General features: G+C 40.3%; 1 protein-coding gene across 1 annotated transcript in view; it reads right to left on the bottom strand.

Annotated features, from left to right (window-relative positions):
• Positions 1-19,984, bottom strand: part of zmat4a (zinc finger, matrin-type 4a) — a 186,027-nt gene that overhangs the window by 11,979 nt on the left and 154,064 nt on the right. Inside the window, exon 6 of the mRNA XM_085787651.1 lies at positions 18,338-18,434. Within this exon, the coding sequence (XP_085643777.1) occupies positions 18,338-18,434 (97 nt within the window). The remainder of the gene's footprint in view (positions 1-18,337; positions 18,435-19,984) is intronic.

The following is a 19,984-nucleotide window of genomic DNA, read 5'->3' as shown; positions in this document are numbered from 1 at the left end:
CCGGTATCAGCAGGCTCCAGGGAGAGGTATCAGCACAAGAAAGAGGGAGAAAAAAGGGAGGAAAAAGGCAGATGAACTGACAGGCGCTTGCCCCACTTGGAGGATGAGGATTGTGTGCTGTGCAGCCAGCTGGGTCCCTGAGTTATCTCTCAGCGCACAGGGGAATTAATTAGGGGCTTGATGATCGGGGAAATGAGACTGAATAATAAAAAGCATGACGATCTCTCCGTGTGCTGCCGCTTCTTTTGTCCTCCGTCCCACCCGCCCCGTGATGATGACTGTCATGCCTGGGAGCCGCTTTTGTCATCAATACCCACCTACCTCGTCCACATGGAGTGGTTTGTACAAAAAAAAAAAAAAGGAAAACCTCCGCTGAGCAGCTAATGGGCACAAGGTGTAAAAATGGCCTGGCACTTCACAGAGCTCCCACTGTGCCTTGCTGTAAATCACGGAACCATTACATGGGAGATGAGTGCTGGGAAAATATGGGCAGTGAAAATCCCCCCTTCCTGCCTCGGCTCCGGCTGTTTTCTGCTTGAACACACAAAGCACTGTACATGCTCAATATTTAGGCGTCCGGCACCTTCACCACCGCAGGTGCTCTGAGCCATTCCCCCACAGCTTCTTCTCACTGATGAGATCGTTTCAAAAGCACCGTCTCTCCAAGAACCTTTTATTTTTACTTTTCCATTTTCCATGTCGGATGAAGCTGTTAGTTCAAGATCATCGTTCCGTATAACTCATGGGAACGGACCTGCAGCACTCCTCTAGTCAAGTGCTTGGCAGTTGTCTATATATATATTTTGGTAACACATTATTTGACGCCTGTCTCTTTAACTCATTATAACCATACTTATAATGAGTTATAATGCAGTTATAGCACTGTATAACTAGTTATAACACTCAGATATGATCATAATGCTTTATAACAATAATCATAACACACTATAAAGTATTTTATCATGACTTTTAAAGTCGGGTATTATAATACGTTATAATTGTTAGTAACTCGCTGACAATGCCCACATGCATTATAAATATAGTTATAATGTGTTATAATTGTCTTATAAACTTGTATAACTATTATTATAAACACTCATAAATTACCATAAGGCTTTATAACGATAAGCATAACACATCATAGAGCATTATAATTCTACTATATTACTTGACCTTATAAGCCATTATAAAATGCTCTATGATGTGTTATGCTTATTGTTATAAAGCCTTATGATAATTTATGAGTGTTTATAATGATAGTTATACACGCTTATAAGCCAATAGCACATTATAACTATATTTATAATGCAATATCTATGTGGCCATTGTCAGCGAGTTACTAATAATTATAATGTATTATTATACCTGACCTTATAAGTCATGATAAAATATTTTATAATGTGTTATGATTATTGTTATAAAGCATTATGATAATTTGAGTGTTTATAACTATAGTTATACAGTGCTATAACTGCATTATAACTCATTATAAGTATGTACGTTATAGAGATAGGCGTCAAGTAAAGTGATACCTATATTTTTTTCTGTCAAGGACAATTGTTGTATCATAATTAATCACAACTATGCACAGTATATCACAGATATCAGAGCAACAAGCCTCTGGCACTGAGACAACAGCTATTAATGAACTTGGCTGTATTCATCGATTCATGAGGCATAAGTGTAAATAATACATTGTAAGCATTAAGCAGTGATAAAAGGGTGTTTGTGTTCATCAGCAAAACATTTCAATTCATTCAACAGCCGGATGGTGAGTACATTGATTTGCACAGACATAAAGCAGCTTCTTATTGTTAAGCTGCTGATATAATATACATGTGTATAAATAAAGAATGAAGAACTGAGTGTGTGTGTTTGAATGTATAGTGATATAATTATGATTCTATCATCTAAATGAGTTATGCCATACTCTAAATGAGTATGGTTATTTGCTATACAAAGGCTTTCTCATATATTGAGTACATCCATGTGCAGGTATTGTAGAATGTAAGAATAAAATTATAGCTGCTGCACAGCGATGGGTCGGGTCCGGGCTATTTTTTGGCAAATTTAGGCAAATTCAGGCAAATTCTGAGCAACATACAGGAGAATAGGAAGACAAGACAGTTGACCTTATAATGTTAATTTTGCACCAGTTGAGGCTTGTACCCACAACTTCTGGAACCAAAGACTGTCATCTATCGCTCTGAGCTAATTGGCAAATGACAATTGAACCGTGGCTTCACAAATTGAGTAAGCCATTCACTGTCGTGCAGCCAGATTTTAAACATCAGATTTTCTCTTATGATGCAAAACACTTATCGTTAAAAACAAATCACCAACATTTCCATGGTGTCTAGATGCCATTTATGTATTATCAGATTGTTGTTTAGTTAACAGAATTTGTGACATTTTGACCATTTTTGAAATCTGCCTTGACACCTGCTGCCTGAGTCTATTCGAGAAGTCACACACCAGGTCTCACTCACAGACAATTAGCTCAGTGAGTTAGGAGCTGGTTCTTGGTGCCAATGAATCTGGGTTCAAAACCCACCAAGCTACCCGGACCCTAAAAACAATAGTAAACATGAAAAATATTGTCTTTCAATGCTAACAGAACTTTTGCAGTGTTATCCTCCCTCCAGTGTTGGGAGAAATGCATTCTAATACTGTAATTCCTCTACTTGTGCAGTAATGAGCACCTTATGTGAACACAGCCACAACCTCAGAGGATAAGATGATTTATGATCAAGTGATCACAACACCACCAGCCCACACAACCACACACATTATTTCTCACTCCTCAAGATAAAGGATGAGAATACTGTGTTGAGCAGGTGTGAAAACTGTGTCCACAGCAAAGATTAATCTGCTGAAGCATCAAACAAAACAACACACTTCTACGAACTTGTGGCTGTGGCCTGGTTTTGAAGGCCTGTCCATCAGAAGCTACAAAATTAGTTAGTATTAGTATTGATCAATTATGTTTAATTCCATAGATAATGTTCACAACTCTCTTATGTCTTGTCTCACACTCTGGGAAGAGGCATAAGAGAGAAAAAAAAAGACATGGCATAGAAAAAGTAACGCACAAGTGACTTTCCAAGGATAATTACTTTTATCTTTTAACTTTTATTCCATAGATTACTATTAGTGAATTACTTTTATGAAACCATGGAATACACACTACACACTAAGCATTCAATACTGAATTCATCATTTATAACACATACTCATTAGTATGTGGTTTATAAACACAGTTTAAAATGTTTTACTCACTAACTGTGTTTATAAACTACATACTAATGAAAATTCATGCGTTATAAATGAAGCATTCAGTATTTATTAATGCTTAACTAATGCTTATTGTGTACTTATTATAAAGTGTTATTATAACTAACCCTAATAGGTAAGTCTATACTTACATTAAGACAATTATTTTTGTATTACAAGTTTGTCAAATTTTTAGTTTGAATATGCAAATGAGGCATTATCTAATTAAATATGCACTGATTAGCAATTTGTTTTAGAACAGAAATCTAAACACTGGATAAACCCACTTTAAAAAATAATGTTTTATTTTGTTGAAATACTAGAGTCAAAAAAGGGGGATTTTAGATATTTCTTTTTAATCCATCTAAATGAGAAAATACTGTCACCAGCTAAACTGGTGACTAAAAAAAAACAACATTTTTGGCCATGTTTTTAGGAATAAAATGTTCTTTAAATCCTCCAGGGGAGAGAGAGAGAGCTTTATAGTGATACCTGACATGACATGGGTCAGACAACAGGCACAAAACAGTAAAATACTAACTTTTGGTGAATAAAGGAGAAATCTAATAAATAAACATTGAGATGTTTATTTGACTTTGATGAAAGAAAACTTTGTTTTCTTTGTTTCCTTTCATCAAAGTCAAATAAACACCTCAATTATTGTATTATCTGTCATTGTCATTTCTTTCCACTAGTCTGAAAGAAGACATATAATCTCAAAATTGATCAGTGCACAAAAAAACAATTTGTTGTCGCCTGCAGTGTCTCATCATAAGTAGTACATTTGTTTATTTCTTGAAAGAACTAGTTACTATAACTAATGACTAATTTTCAGTAACTTGTCCAGCATTGACTGCTACACAAAATGGACCAATAGAAAACAGTGCAAGAGTTTCAGTATTGCTGTGTACAGTAGCTACAATGATTCCTTTCAACAGCAGCCTGAGCAGCCAGTCTCTGTGACTTGTGACCTCCTCGTCCCCGTCCTGATGTATTTGCTCTTGAAATGCAAATTGTGACGGAGGTGGCCTTTCAACAGCGCCACAGTATTGTCTGATTGATGTTCTCAGATGCCTGCAGTAGCCATTCAGTTTCTGGAGGCTCTCCCCAGCTGTAGCGGCCTCTGTATACTGTACTGATAACAAACGCTATAGTACCAGCTGAATCTCACTTCCTTTTGAAGCGCTCAGAGTAAATGTGTTGTCTGAATTGCAATGAGGGAAACTGTCACGGCTTATGAGGGAGCGTTTCTTTCGCGCTTTGAAGGCGTGATCGTTTGTATGCGCATGTTTTTACTTGTGTGAAACGGGCTGAAGGGAAGAATCACGCCGCTGGTGATGTTGATTTGCGGCGGGCGGGGGGGATAGAGGGGGGTAGAGCCTCGAGGGGCAGACTGTTCCCCCGGGCTCGCCTCTCGCATCGACTGGGATTCCTGAGAGAACACTAAAGGAAACTGTGGATAGACCTGTCAATGACACCCAGAGGAGTTTCCTGCTTCACTGTTGCTGTCAATGACAGTCAAAGGGTGGAAGATCACTGATTTATATAATGATGATAATAATTATGAAGTTCAGCATATGAGCGTTAAGGAACATTATTACAGCGCTGGTTGACAGTATATATTAAATGATGATTGCAGAGTGTGACAGTCCCATACAGCCAGAGGAGGCAGCATCTCATTCCAAGTGAACCAGTAACTTCAGCTGTTTAGCTCTGAGTCAATTTCTCTTTGTGAGAACTTACAAAGTGCTGTGCTTCCTGTGTGGATAAAAAGCTTACAATACTTGTACCTCATGTTTGGTATTTGTGATTCTATTTATAACACACAACCATCTGCTACCAACCACTCTGCTGAAAATAAAGATTAGTTCATTTTTAAGACAAGGACTTGTTCCTAAGTAACAAGGAGAAATTATTGTCTTCATTCTGCACTGCTTTTTAATTAGATTGTTAAAAGTGTGACGTTGGCGTCTAATTCTTGATTCTGTTGAGCTATTTCGGTTCAATAAGCATGGTCCTGTCAGTTGTATTGGTTAGGATGGAGAACACTTCATCCAGCCTTAAAGGAGACACATTATCCCCCCTTTCCACAAATTAAAATAGCTCCCAGGTCTTAAAGACATATATGTGACATGCTGTGGTTAAAATACTCCAAGGATCAAACATCACAGCTCTTTTCATCCTCTCAAAACTGCTCTGTTCATAATGGCTGGTTTCAGTGCCTGTCCCTTTAAAGTCCTCCGTGCCTTCTCTGAGTTACGGGGGGGTCCGCGTAGCAGTATTTGTCCATATAATGGTTGTCAATGGATACCAACTTTCTTCGTTCAAAAAGACACACCAAAAAACATCCAAATACCTCCATACTGCTCGTCTGTAATGTCCCTCTTGTATTGAAGCCCCGACATGAGAAATTGTTCCGCCGGTCAGTAAAAATCACGAGAGATTTGCACTGACACAGGCAAAGCAGTGAACTGAGACACTGGGAGCTTCCGCTACAAACAAGCTTAAAATATAGACAATTTCTCATGTCGGGGCTTCAATACAAGAGGGACATTACAGACGAGCAGTATGGAGGTATTTGGATGTTTTTTGGTGTGTCTTTTTGGACGAAGAAAGTTGGTATCCATTGACAACCATTATATGGACAAATACTGCTGCACGGACCCCCCTGTAACTCAGAGAAGGAACGGAGGACTCTGAAAATTCTCCCAGCCCTTAGTCGACATGAGGGTGAGTAGATAATGAGTGAAATTTGAATTTTGGGTGAACTATCCCTTTAAATGCAAATGAACCACTGCTTGCCCCGCCCCTTCTACTGGTACCAGTTAGGGGTGGGGTTATGCAAATTCAAAAGGTAGTTACATCACCGGAAGACAACTGAGGGAAGAGTTTGTAAAACCACATGGATTTCAACCTAGGGAGCCTGCACATTACAGATTTTTTTCCTCAATTTTTCCTCAGTTTTCCTCAATGGAAGGCAAGACAAACACCCAAATATATGTTAAAGAGCCTTCATAAAGTGATATTTCCATAATATGTCCCCTTTAAAGTTAGGGTAGGAGATCCTGGAAAAACGGTCCTAGCAGGCCACACTTTGAAAATAAACACATGAGAAGTCCAAGCTCCTTTCCTCAGACTTCTCTCTGAAGCCTCCAGAGCTCAGCAACACGCAACGCATGTTTAGCGTTGGGTTCACTTCACATCAAGGTGAAGGTGTTGCGCTCGCAGCGTGACCTAATGTAATCTCAATGTGAGCGACGTGGCTTTCCGCGATACCGTCACGTGTCACTGCGCAACATCGCTAAGTTTCCTCCAGCTTTTCCTCTTTGCTCATTCACGTGAAAGACAACACCTGACATCATAATAAACCACCCAGCATCCAGCTCAGAGCGACATCACCACCAGACTTCAGTGTGGTACATTGTATCAGTAGTGTTGTCTTTTCTGCGGTCGTTGAAGACAATGATTGGATGCTGTTTTTACAGGATTGTCTGTCCCACAGGTGACTGACTTTTTCCATTTTTGTGAAGAAGCATTAAATTAATTGGTTGCAATCGGAGTGTGAAGAGGATTTCAAACAATTTTGTAAAAAAAAAAGCTCCAGAATAGGATCTCCAACCCTTCCTTTAACTATTGATCTGATTCAGTTTTCTCTGCACATTTCTCTCTTTAGCTGCAGCAGAACTGGGACTGAAACAGTCTCCAAAAGGTGCAACGATCCCCCAGGGTAAGAGCTGGGGCTTTAGAAATAGTATTATTATTTATATGTGAAATGGTGAATGTAAAGTCCTCCTAGTGTTTTTATGAACTCTTCTGAGGTAAAGTCAGTCCAGGAGATTTCTGGAGTTCTGATCAGTGTCACAGTTTTACAATGACTGTATATTTCTTTAATTTCTTTTTAGTTTTTTTTTTGGACAATAATGTTGTTACTTTAACCTCTGTCCTTGTTCATGTGATGGGATGTCATGAAATTATTTTTGCTTTTTATGTTACACTACTGTATGTGCTTTGTTTTTAGGTTTCTTTTCCGAGGTGCAGCTTCCCTCAGTGAGGCCATATACTGTATGTGTCAAGTGCTTAGTGGTTCACTGGATGACAAAGACTCAGCCTTTTTCTACAGTAAGAGAAACGGCTCTTTGTCAAAATATATTGGTGAAATAAAGAACAATTCTTCTCAGCTCAGCCTCCATAGTCAAACGGTTCTTTTCATTTCATTTGAAGGATGTGACCGTTTGTCCTCAGAGTCTGTCCACAGACTTTCCCAGAAATCGACAAAACTCGCATGCACATTTGATCCAATCCTTTATAACCTGTCATGTAGTTCTCCCTCATAACTCAGCTCTGTTTCATGTATTTCTATTGGCTTTGTGTAGGAAGAATTTAAATAAACGTTACAATCAAGCCTGCATAATATCCACTTTGACCGCCACGCATAAAGTTACTATTTCATTGTCGAGCGCTGTTTTGCTCAGCATGGAGCTGTGTATTTATAGTTGTGTGTTTCTCACAAAGTACTTTGCAATTAAAATGTTTACAGAGGGACATGTTATATAGGGTATTATTTATTAATCATACAGTATCTCACGTCAGCTGCAGCCGCAAATAGAATCTCACTCTGAGTAAACGTTGTATCTTTTTGTGTGTTTATGTTTGTCCAATTAGTTCCACCTTTGTTGCCATGTCACATTGCATTTCAGTAAATAAGCTCATCCATCTTTGCATCAATGACTGTGTGTCAGTGTTTGACTAAGCCATGCAATGAAATTCACTCTTAGAAAGCAAAAAAAAAAAAAAAAAAATCTGTTTCCCAGAGAAACAGTGAGAGGTGAGCTGCAGATGAAGTGTTGGTAAATTGGGCACCGAATGAACAAAATGCATGAGAACAGCTGAACTGGAGAGTCTATATGCTTGTCCCTGCTCTGCCACGGGTCTGTTTCTAAAAAGAGACATAACGTGTGAGTACTTGATGCTGAAGTGGCCGTGGAGAGGACGCACGAGGCGCTAGAGGGGAAAAAAACAGGTAGCGGTGCATTCATCCAGGCTCTGTCGTTACAGTATAGGCCATTCTATTTCATGCTCTGGGCTCAAGCGCAGAGTAAACTACCAGGATCAACAGGATAAACCCTGCTGCTCCTGTCAACCACCACAACCGGCTGGATTTAACCTGGCTGAGCACACTACACATTACAGCGCATTCTCCTGCTCAGTAGGAGAGGACGCAGCATGAATCACCAACGCAGCCCCCAACACACAAACATCTCATCTCCACACTCACACCACCATGTGAAGGCAATATGAACACATCTACCCTCTTATTAGTGTGAATGCTGAAAGCATGAATCTGAATGAATCTGAAAAAGCACATGAACATTTCTGACAAATTTCACATTTTTAAATTCACCAAAATATAGTCACCTTACAGTAGTCCTGTACTTACTTGGCAGTTTGCTGCACATCATCACATTGAAATAAATGACAACAGTCTTCAAAACCTCAGCCTCTTTCAAATTTTAATTTGAGGAGGAGTTTGTGGGTTCGATTCCTGCCTCACACAGAAGTCCTCTACTTCCTTATTTTTCTACTATTTTGCCAAGCTTTCAGCTATCATTGAATAATCTCCGATAACGGTGTAGAACCATGATTAGATTAAGTATTGCTATAGTCCAGTGGTAAGGTGTCTGCTTGCCAACCCTAAGGTTGCTGCCTGGGCAACCTTGACAGGACATCTTTCCCACTGTTTCTCTCTCGGTTTAGCTACACACGTGATTCAACTTGTAAAATTTCAACTATTCAGCTATCATCAAGTAGTCTTTGATTTATCATGGTAATAAACTCAGTGTGTTTCAAGTTCTATGTGGTTGAGAAGTTAGCTCGCTGGCTTGCCAATCATGAGGTCCAGGGTTTGATTCCTGTCTCAGCCATGTTTGTTGCGTGCCATTCGTGTATTTTCTCTCTTTGTCAATGTATTCTGTTAATTCAACATGGCTTCAGCAATAGCTTTCAGCATTCACACGCATTTTCCTTATGGAAATGCTTTTTCTAGTTGGAAAATATGTTACTGCTCTGGCTTGTGGAAGGGTTTGGAATAAAATAAATAAAGTATCTAGTCTATGTTCCAGTAAAAGGTCCATACTGTTAGGATGATACTCTTAACCCTTATAGTACACTCCTTGAAATACTTGGAAATTCAAAATGTCAACTCTGGATCATTTATGGAGTAGATTGTTTTATTTTATTTTGACTGCAAATCAAGGTCAATGAAGTTACCATATGTGGTGCTTCACCTTTCTAAGGTAATCATTTTCCAAAACTGTGTATAAATAAGATATAAAAACACAGATTAAGTTAAAGGACTATAATACAAAAAAATGTGTGGAAAAAATACCAAAATACTTATTCTAAACTTAAGTACTTAAATGAGGATGTAATAAATCTGTCTTTCTGCTGGCAGAGTGTGTGTGTGAACAACTAGGAGAAAACAGCATGCTGGAAAGAACTGAGAGATTCATCTTTACTAAAGTGTATCTGCCATTGTACAGCCACATTTCTAATAGTTTTCATTTGCCCAAAGGTCATGAAAGCAACTCAGCAGTGAATAAAAACAACTCATTTAAAATCGCATTGCTTTTCCACAACAGCGGTCTCAGACGAGAGCAGTCAGACTTAGAAGGGTAAGAATACTAAACAGTTACTAGGCTGTGTATTGATTCTACCCAAAATTATTTTTTACTGAAAGTCTCTTCTGCGAATGGTTGCACTCTGCCCAGGTAACTTCACCTTTCTGCGCTGCTTCAGGGCTGATGTTTGAACCTACTACTCTAAACATGAAGAAGAAAGAAAAAAAAAATCTAAAACTTCCAGTAATTTCTCAACAGAACATGTCAACTTTTAATCTTCCTTGTGTGCCCTGAGGTCACGAAGGCAACTCAACGGTGACAAAAACAACCCATTTACAGTCACATTGCTTTTCCACAAGAGTAGTCTGAGATGATGCCGGGCAGACTCTGGAGGCGAGGAATACTAAACAGTTACTAAACCGCATTGATTATAATCAGAATGGCTCCGCTTGCAGAGGGTTTTACGAAATTAACCCTTCAATTACTGAGTCAAACGATCTGCTTGGGATTCGAAGGCGTCGGTATTGAGGAGCAAAAAACGTGGCTAATCAGGTTGTGCAGCCCGTTGGCGTGGCTGAATCTAAAAACCCATTTATATGCACATGTGGGTCTGGGCTCACGCGTGTCGGACGCATACACACACATGCAGTGGCCGGTGATGGATGGCTACCCCGGGAGGAGGTGATGGCACAGTAATTACACTGTCAGCTCCAGTTGACCTATCAGGAGCAGCAGCGTCTGAACACACGCAGGTACGCTCATATCAACAAGTAATTTATCATGTATGCAGCTTAAAGTGGACACGTTAAAAATGCAAAAAGAGATAATTACCACTGACTCTTGCAATCAGCTTACATGAAGCAGGGAGACAATCAATACAATTGCTCAGGGAACCAGTCTGACTTTGTGATGCATTTGAATTTTACTGACCTCAGTAACTATTTAAAAAAATATCCAAACACTCTTAGAAAGCAAAACACTGTTTTCAAAGTAAAAACAAAGTCACAGATTCCTGCGAGTTAAGCTCTTCTAAGGTAATATTTTTTTCCTGATTTTATACCCATGAGAGATAATTAACATTACTAATTTAGGATTCATTGTGCAAAATAAGTCTGTGGCTCTCAGAGATGATTATAAATACAGTGCATATTCACAAAGTCACAATCTGTGACTGAGGCACCACTCATTCTGGAGGCGCTGGGGATCAGACGAGTCTAGTTACTGTATTAATGTATAGTATGCATGTGGTATAAGGCGCGGGAGAACTTTATAACACTTTATAATAAGTCCCCACTATTAAGCATTAGTTAAAGTGATAGTTCAACATTTTGGCAAATTGGCCCATTGCCATAATCCCTATAGTTTTAGGAGTAGGTTCATTACCTTTAATTGTCGGTGCAAGCTATTTTTGGAATGGCAGAGCAGAGCCGCGAGCTGCTCAGAGCTACGCTATGGAGGCTAATGGGATTTCTTGGTTTCCCTCATCAAACTCATCGAATACACAATCTAACAACTCCAAAACGCTCTAGTGGACAAGTTGTGACCTGCACATTCCCCACGTTACGAGACGGAGTTCTTTTCAAGGCAAATTCAGAGACTGCTTGCCAAAAAACTGCCCCAGACGGGAACACGCATCAGTGGTATTGAATTAATTTACCCCGTAGTGTAGCTCTGAGCAGCTTGCGGCTTGGCTCCACCGTTCTAAAAAAAAAGCTTGCACCGACAATTAAAGGTAACGAACCTACTCCTAAAACTATATGGATTATGGCAATGGGCCAATTTGCCAAAATGTTGAACTATCCCTTTAAGCATAAAATGCTGAATTCATCATTTAAAACACATGCAAACTCATTAGTTTATAAACCCTGTTAAAATATTTTACTTATCATTGATAAGCACTAACTGTATTTATAAACTACATAATCATGAGTATTCATGCATTATAAATGAATAGTTCAGTATAACTTCTTGGTCTCACTGGCTTATCTAGTCAGAAGGTCAGTCATGTTATTAAAAACACATTATTAAAAGAAGATGCATTAACACACCTCACTGATTGATGAAGGAAACCAGGATAACAGCAGTAGTAATTGTCACCCACTGCTTCTCTGACGCTAATGTTTTGTGGAGGATCATTACAAACCTCCCAAATATCAACCAATTCTCGGAGAGACTCTTTAAAAACTATTTTGTTTAGTATCTTCCCCTGTAATGAAGCTCTGACGTGGACGGTGACTCAGACAGAACTCTAGTATATTCGTGACTGGTTTAATGAAGTGGTTTCTCTGGCTGAGAAGTAATGATCAGAATTATGATAGCACAATTAAAACCTTGCAAAACAGTAGTTATTAAGTGCTTCATGATGAAAACAGACATCTAAAATGCAAAAAGACTGAAAATTCATAATATTACATAACACATGGGAATTATGAAGAAGCTTTTTGCAGCCCTGATCTCCTCAGACAGGTCTAAATCTAAAATCAAGAGGCCCCAGTAGCAAATGCTCTGTCACCTGTTAATCTTGGGACACTATGAATGACAATAATAAATCTGCTCTTGTAAATGAACTATTGGGCTTTTCACAGAGGATAGTTCCTGTTTAGGTGTCTATTTAACCATGAACAGAACTGCACTGTAATGCGTTGGTTTTCATGTCAACAGGTTTGTGTGACACACAACATGTCTCATGTATTGTGTGATCTAGTGTAGATTTTCAGCCTCTCTCCCACTTTCCATACATGCTGTACATGTCCCAGAGGAAACAGACAGAGAGAGGACTTGTCGTCGTCATATGTTGATGTCAGCAGCAACATTACATAAAACTGACAGCTCCCACTATAGTTTAGTGTAGGCTCAGTCTAAATATGTCACAGACATGACTATTTTTAACCATTTTAGCACCTGCAGGTGGAGACAACGCAATTGTAGTGATGTTTTTTTGTTGTTGTTGTTGCCAAAACTAGGTCAGAAATGTATTAATAATGAAGAAACAACGGAATCCAACATTCCAGTAACCTGCAGACTCTCTGCAGAGAGACAGAGCAACACAACTGAGACAGTGTGAACAGACACACATGCATCACTGGCTTTTTTCCATTGGACAAAAAGCCAATGAAGACAAAAACATCAGCCTTTTGCTGGAAACAAAAAAGGCTTAAATCAGCATTCACACCCAGGTCAAACAACTGCTAATGGTTCTTACTGGTTCTGACCCTGTCTGGTTTCAGTTAGCATCGTTGTAAACAACACTGAACTGAACCCTCCTATTATCCTCAGGGGCAATTTGACCCCATTTAAAGTTAATGACTAAATAATAATAATCATTTTTTTGATTCATATTTGATGACTTTTCCTAATTTAATGGGGACAACTGGGTAAACATTTATAGCAGATAATAGCAGAGTGGTATGAACATTCTTATCTAATTCTAGGCAGAAAATTGGAGAAGTGTATTTCCTAAAAGGGCAAGATGCCTCTTTAACACCAAGTGGTTTGATCGAGAGTGCCTGGGAACAAAATTATTAAGTGGGTAAAAAAAGAAGAAAAAAAAAATATCAACATGTTCATTTTGAACATGTTGATATTTTTTAAATGTCCTGTACACATGTACGCACCAGTGTTCCTTGGAGTTAATTTGACAGAGTTGTTTTCGAGGGAAATTCATGCAAAACTGCTGATGCGCGTTCCTGTTGGGGGCAGTTTTTCAGCAAGCAGTCTCTGCATTTGCCTCAAAACAACTCTGTCTTGTAACGTTCCGTTATTATCTCATAGCGTGGTGAATGTGCAGGTCACAACTTGTCCACGAGAGTGTTTTGGAGTTGTTGGATTGTGTATTTGATGAGTTTGATGAGGGAGACCAAGAAATACCATTAGCCTCCGTAGCGTAGCTCTGAGCAGCTCGCGGCTCTGCTCCGCCGTTCAAAAAATAGCTTGCACCAACAATTAAAGGTAACAAACCTACTCCTAAAACTATAGGGATTATGGCAATGGGCCAATTTGCCAAAATGTTGAACTATCCCTTTAAACCCATAACAACACAGTGTATGAAATTTACCCTCCTATGCTGAATTTGTTACTAAAATGCCTGAAGACTAATCCTGGTGAAGCACTTTGAGGTCAAATCCTGGCAAAGGTCAACACTTAAAATAACGGCATGGATCCCCAGATTGATTGGTAAGTGAATGCCATCCACCGTTTACTCTGTCTGGTCAATGGGTGTAAAAGGGAGGTCAGAGGAGAGCGCTCCCATCAGCAGTTCCACTTATATGGAGGTCAGTAGGGTTCCTATGCCTTTTTCTTTATTCTACACCGACCATCCACAGCAGTTCTCAGCACTGAGCTCCTCCTCAGCCTGGGATCACTTCTGTTTTTTTGTCTTTCTCAAAGGCATCACAGGTGTAACAGGTTTTCTGTGATGTCTCAGATGCTGTGACTAGTGAAAAAACAGAGAGGAGCTTCTGTGCCAGTGAACCAAATCAATTTAGCAAATCTGAAAGCAAAGTCCAGTGGGTTAGAGTTTCTTAATTTGGATGCCAGCAGCAAATCAGAGGGTTTAAGCATCGAGGTTGTTTTACTCATGTAGCTGGCTCGTTAGAGGGGTATCGATCACACTTCTCATTAGCACGCCTGCCACGAACCAGTCATTTGTCTCCTTCCTGAGTCAAAATTGAATTTCCTCATCTTGTTCTTGCCCTTAGTTCGTCTTAGCGGAGAAAGGCCAAGCAGCTGCGTTGCCCGTGCACTTTGTTTCCTGTTTTGCGGTTCATCAATATAACTCTTTTTATATCACACTCACACACACACACACACACACACACACACACACACACACACACACACACACACACACACACACACACACACACACACACACACACACACACACACACACACACACACACACACACACACACACTAACCTTAGCTGACTTGGTGAGCCACTAATGGAAAAAGACATCAATACCTGTAGATATCAATCGAGTCGACCTGAAACGCTGTAGTTCAGATTGTGTTTTGTCGGTGGATAGCCCTAACTGCTGTGTAATATGCAACCCAGCGACAAATAGTTTTCACATTTCAGATACAAAAAATAAGCTGCAATCACTGCACATTTAGATCAGTTGTGAATTCCTTGTTAAACCTGCATTAATGAAGTTGTTTTTCTTTTTCTCGTTTTTCATTGGCCACTTGGAAAAGCAGAGCTGAAAACAAACCACTCAGCTCCACTAACAAACCAAATCTGTACATGTGATTCCCTGCTGGACTAAACTGCTGCACTCAGCTGAGACAGCTTCACCTTTCTGCACTCTTTCTCTTTCTGACTGTGGCTGCATTAGACCGATACCCTTAAACTGATAATCAATAACAAATCTAAGAGGAAAAATATCAAGAAACACTATTGTGTTAATCTATGGAAGTCATCCTAGCTTCAAGAGACAATTGCTTACTGCAAGATGATAACATGAACTTTAGTGCAGCTTTAACTTCTAAAGTTTCTTCAACTTTCAATGACTCTGCCACCTCCATTATCTTTCTAAGACATTGTTTATTATGCAAGTTATTTCCTCATAAGAATATCACTGTTTTTCTGTTTGGAAATCTGCACTTTTTCAGAGTTTGTTTTATAACTCATCATCACAGAGCATGAGCTCATTCCCATTAGGTTTGCCGTTAATGCCTTTGTGTAAGTTGTTTTTCCCAGTCCTGCGATAAAGGACGTCAGACATATAAAACATTATCCTCCCCTCTCTGGAGTTTTGTAAAGCAGATAAGCTTTTATTCTTTCCATGTAAACTGGCATTAGGCAAATGACCTAAATAGACCGAGGCACCACTCTAGGCTATATGGATGAAATCAGGCTCTTTGGGATGGAGGTGGGGGCTCGCGAGGTCGCGTGTGGTCTGATTTCCCCCATGAGAGCTCTGCCCTGCTGAGAACCGGATGTGTGTGTGTGTGTGTGTGTGTGTGTGTGCATGTGAAACAATACGAGGAGATTTGCATGAAAGCCCAGTGTCTCCAACAAGTCAGTGCAGGCATCCGTGACCACAGCGTGCGGCTGTTAAACGACATGTCACGTCTCCCGATGCCAGCTTCCCTGTGGATGTGTGCAGCCAGAGACGGGCCAACAGGGGGAATTAATTCCAGGACATGCACCGTGTAAGCACCATCAATTCACACCTACTGCCCAGGGCCCCACGCTAAAACCCAGCAACTGTCAGCAGTGCTTTATTTACTCAAACTGCTTTAGGGTCAAGTACTTCAAGAAAACTCCCAAGAAATGAACAAATATTCACTCTGAAAATGTTGTTTTGCGGAAAAAAAGTCGAAGCAAAACACAAACTAACTCAGATATAGAATCGTACAGCAGTTATTTCCAGAATTACAGCTCAGTGTTTGTACCTTTTGGCTGCAGACTGTGCTACAGAGCTGTTATCTCACATATAAGCAAAAAGCAGCTATAGTTTAGCATGATTTCGCACCATTTTTAGTTGAATTCAGTTCAATCTTAAAGGGCTAGTTCAACATTTTGGCATATATGCCCATTGCTATAATCCCTGTAGTCCTATGGAGTAGGTTTGTTACCTTTATTTGTCAGTGCAAGCTATTTTTAGAACGGCGGAGCAGAGCCGCAAGCTGCTCAGAGCTACGCTACAGAGGCTAATGGGATTTCTTGGTTTCCCTGATCAAACTCATCAAATCCACAATCCAACAACTCCAAAATGCTGTCATGGACAAGTTGTGACCTGCACATTCACCACGCTATGAGATAATAATGGAACGTTACGAGACAGAGTTGTTTTTGAGGTTTTTCATGAGTTTGATGAGGGAAACCAAGAAATCCCATGAGCCTCCGTACAGTAGCGTAGCTCGACCGCTCCACCGTTCTAAAAATAACTTGCACTGACAAAATAAAGGTAACGAACCTCCTAAAACTATAGGGATTATGGCAATGGGCCAATTTGACAAAATGTTGAACTATCCCTTTAAAGGTATAATCTTTTTCTGGAGCATTTTTTCCTGAATTGCTTGAAATCCTCTTTACACCCAATTGCAAACCTGTGGAATTGACAATCCTGTAAAAACAACATATAGGGCGGCTGTGGTTTAGGAGGTAGAGGTCGTCCACTAACTGGAAGGTCGGTGGCCGATGCGTCCATTGGGTGTATGAATGTGTGTGAATGGTTAGTTCCCGCGCTGTGCCTATAGCGCTATATGAATGTGTGTGTGAAAGGGTGAATGTGACCTACAGTACAGTGTAAAGTGCTTTGAGTGGTCAAAGAGACTAGAAAAGCGCTATATAAGTACAAGTCCATTTACCATTTGTACCATCCAGTCATCTTGAAATGTTCAAGTCAATTGGATCGTGATGTGACAATCAAACTGCCATCTCTGTCCCTCCCTCCTCTGCGTGTACCGCTCTCTGTTAATAAAAGTTTCAATTGTTTTTGCACTTTAGAAAGTCTTTGCACATGTAAATCCATATGAGATAAAAGGCTACTTGAATTATCACTGTTCATTTTCTCCCTACCTTTTTTCCCAGTAGGTTCAGTCATCTGAGACCTTTTTTCTTCTTTTTTTACCCACTTAATAATTTTGTTCCCAGGCACTCTCGATCAAACCACTTGGTGTTAAAGAAGCATCTTGCCCTTTTAGGAAATACACTTCTCCAATTTTCTGCCTAGAATTAGATAAGAACGTTCATACCACTCTGCTATTATCAGGTAATTCAACCCTCAAGCCAGAAGACTGCAGGCTCTGACCACACCAGTAAAAAATGACAGGTTGTAGCATTACGCTATGATAATAATTATAATAATCTTTATAAAACTGAACTAAAATTAAATGCAATGTATTGAATAATAAAATCAAAACTGTTTAAACCACATTTGCTTCATGGTGCATTCAAAGCTTCATCCTGGTCTTATTTGACATGCAGGAGTGAACCTGTGTGCAGGATTTTCACAGACACAGTGTTATTGCTGGTTTTTATAGCCAGACATCTGCAGGAGACTGAGTTCCAGCAAGTTTGTTTGTTTGCATTGGAGAGAGAGTTTGTTGATTATCAGCTTTTAGACTGAGTCCTGCAGGCAGCACAGCAGCCAGTTAGCTCCACTGTGAAAGCAGGAAAAAACACAATTGGAGAAGTTTCCCTTAAAATTGCACACTGAACCCAAAGGGTGCCCTGAGCAAAATGAATCCTACAAATTCTTTTTTTTTTGTTTCAACAGTACAGATCACTACGGTATAGCCTCATCATTTATGCAAGCAATGTGAAATCCACTGCATCCGAGGCTCAAAGGTCTCACAGACTCAGAACAAAGCTGATAAAACAACAGGTTTTGTGCCAGGGACGAGGTGTAGCACTGAGCATTTAGCATTGCAGCATTAATATCTAGGAAGTCTAACGCAGCTGTGTTGCTGCAGTGACTGTTGTGTGATCCACCCACTTGTTTTGGTGCTTTGAGCCCTGCAGATGTGCATGGTACTGTGCCACCGAGTTCAGTGTGACGCTGCAGACTTCACAGGTGTAGCTTCGTTTCAGACCTGGAATCAAACACAGAACAGACACACATTTTTTTTAATTAAATTTTTTTTATGATTCAATCTAGGAGATAAACACACATCAAATACAGTCTTCTGTTCTCCTTGAGTTATACAGTCAGGAATGAAAATTAACACGACATCTCCTCTCCTGCATACAAACAGTGTCAGATCCATCAAAGCGCTGTGCAAAAAGAAAAAAATTCATGCAGATACATTTGATTCGTACTGAAGGTGAGAATCCTCCTCTGCTTTGGAGATTGCCTCGCTGATAGAGGCTGCAGGTGATGGAGTGGCAAAAATCAATTAGAAGTGTGGAAATACATTTCACAGCCGAATCTGAGAGCTGCAACTTGAGACACCTGTGCTTCAGCTCTTCAGAGATTATGGGCTAATGAAATTACACTTGGCTCAATTCCTGCGACGCAGCATCATCCAGCATCACGTAACTCAGACGGCCAATTAAAGCGCACCCTCCTGGCAGATTACCATATAAGGGGAATGCTCTTCTAATGCTGCCACATTTACCTGGTGATTGTGAAGAGAGAGGATATTAAGAGAGGTTATTGTGATGTCCTCTTGCACATATGAAACTGTCATTATTTGTTGCACTTTGTAGATTGGCCTTGGTGTCTCTCCAGAGCTCCATCCCTCTGCACCAACCCCTGCCTGCATCACCTCCGTTCCCCTGCTGTTCGACCGGCCTGCCCTCCCTGCTCATGAACCAGTCTGCCATCCATTACTCCCATTAAGCTGGCCTGCTCTCCCTGCCGTTCCTGTATATGACCCAGCCTGCCCAGCAGAAGCTGCCTTCATCAGCTCCTGTTAACCGACTTATTCCATTTCCATGTTTTCCCATATTCCATGTTGTAAACTGTTTTCTTGTCTGTACACAACATCTATTGCACGTCTGTCCGTCCTGGGTGAGGGATCCCTCCTCTGTTGCTCACCCTGGCGTTTCTAAGGGACAGCTAAAAAATTATTATTTTTATATTTTTATTATTATCCTTTATTCGAGGATCGCAGAGTGCGAGCAGAAATGTGCAGAGATAAAAGGTCAGCAATGTATTCAGGACTAAAACCATTGAGTGCTTAAATGTAATCAATAAAATTTTAAAATCAATCCTAAAATGTACTGGTAGCCAGTGCAGGGAGGCTAAAAAAGGCGTAATATGCTCACGTTTCTTGGTTCCAGTTAAAAGCTTGGCGGCAGAATTCTGCACCGACTGAAGCCTGTCCAGGGATTTCTGATTAAAGGCCTCACATACTCAGGCGTACTGTGCGCGTACTGTGAGCTGCGCGGACTCCACACGCACTGTCCGCGGATGTTTGAGGTTTCATAGTCGAGCGTACGGTGCCACATTTAAAACAGGTCGATGTGAAGATTCCCAGCCAAGCAGTCTATTGTGTGACATCAAGTACGCGTACGCTGAGTGGACGTCCGCTTTGGGTCCGCATTGAGTCCGCCTCGAGTACGCCCGAGTATGTGGGGGCCTTAAAGCAGAAGTAAGCGATCCGGTGGTTTTGGCTAACTTCCGGTCAGCAGATGGAGT

This window comes from Trachurus japonicus, chromosome 9 (assembly GCF_045865225.1).
Source record: "Trachurus japonicus isolate A0001 chromosome 9, Traja_1.0".
Classification (NCBI taxonomy): domain Eukaryota; kingdom Metazoa; phylum Chordata; class Actinopteri; order Carangiformes; family Carangidae; genus Trachurus; species Trachurus japonicus.
This window is presented reverse-complemented; position numbering and strand designations above follow the sequence as displayed.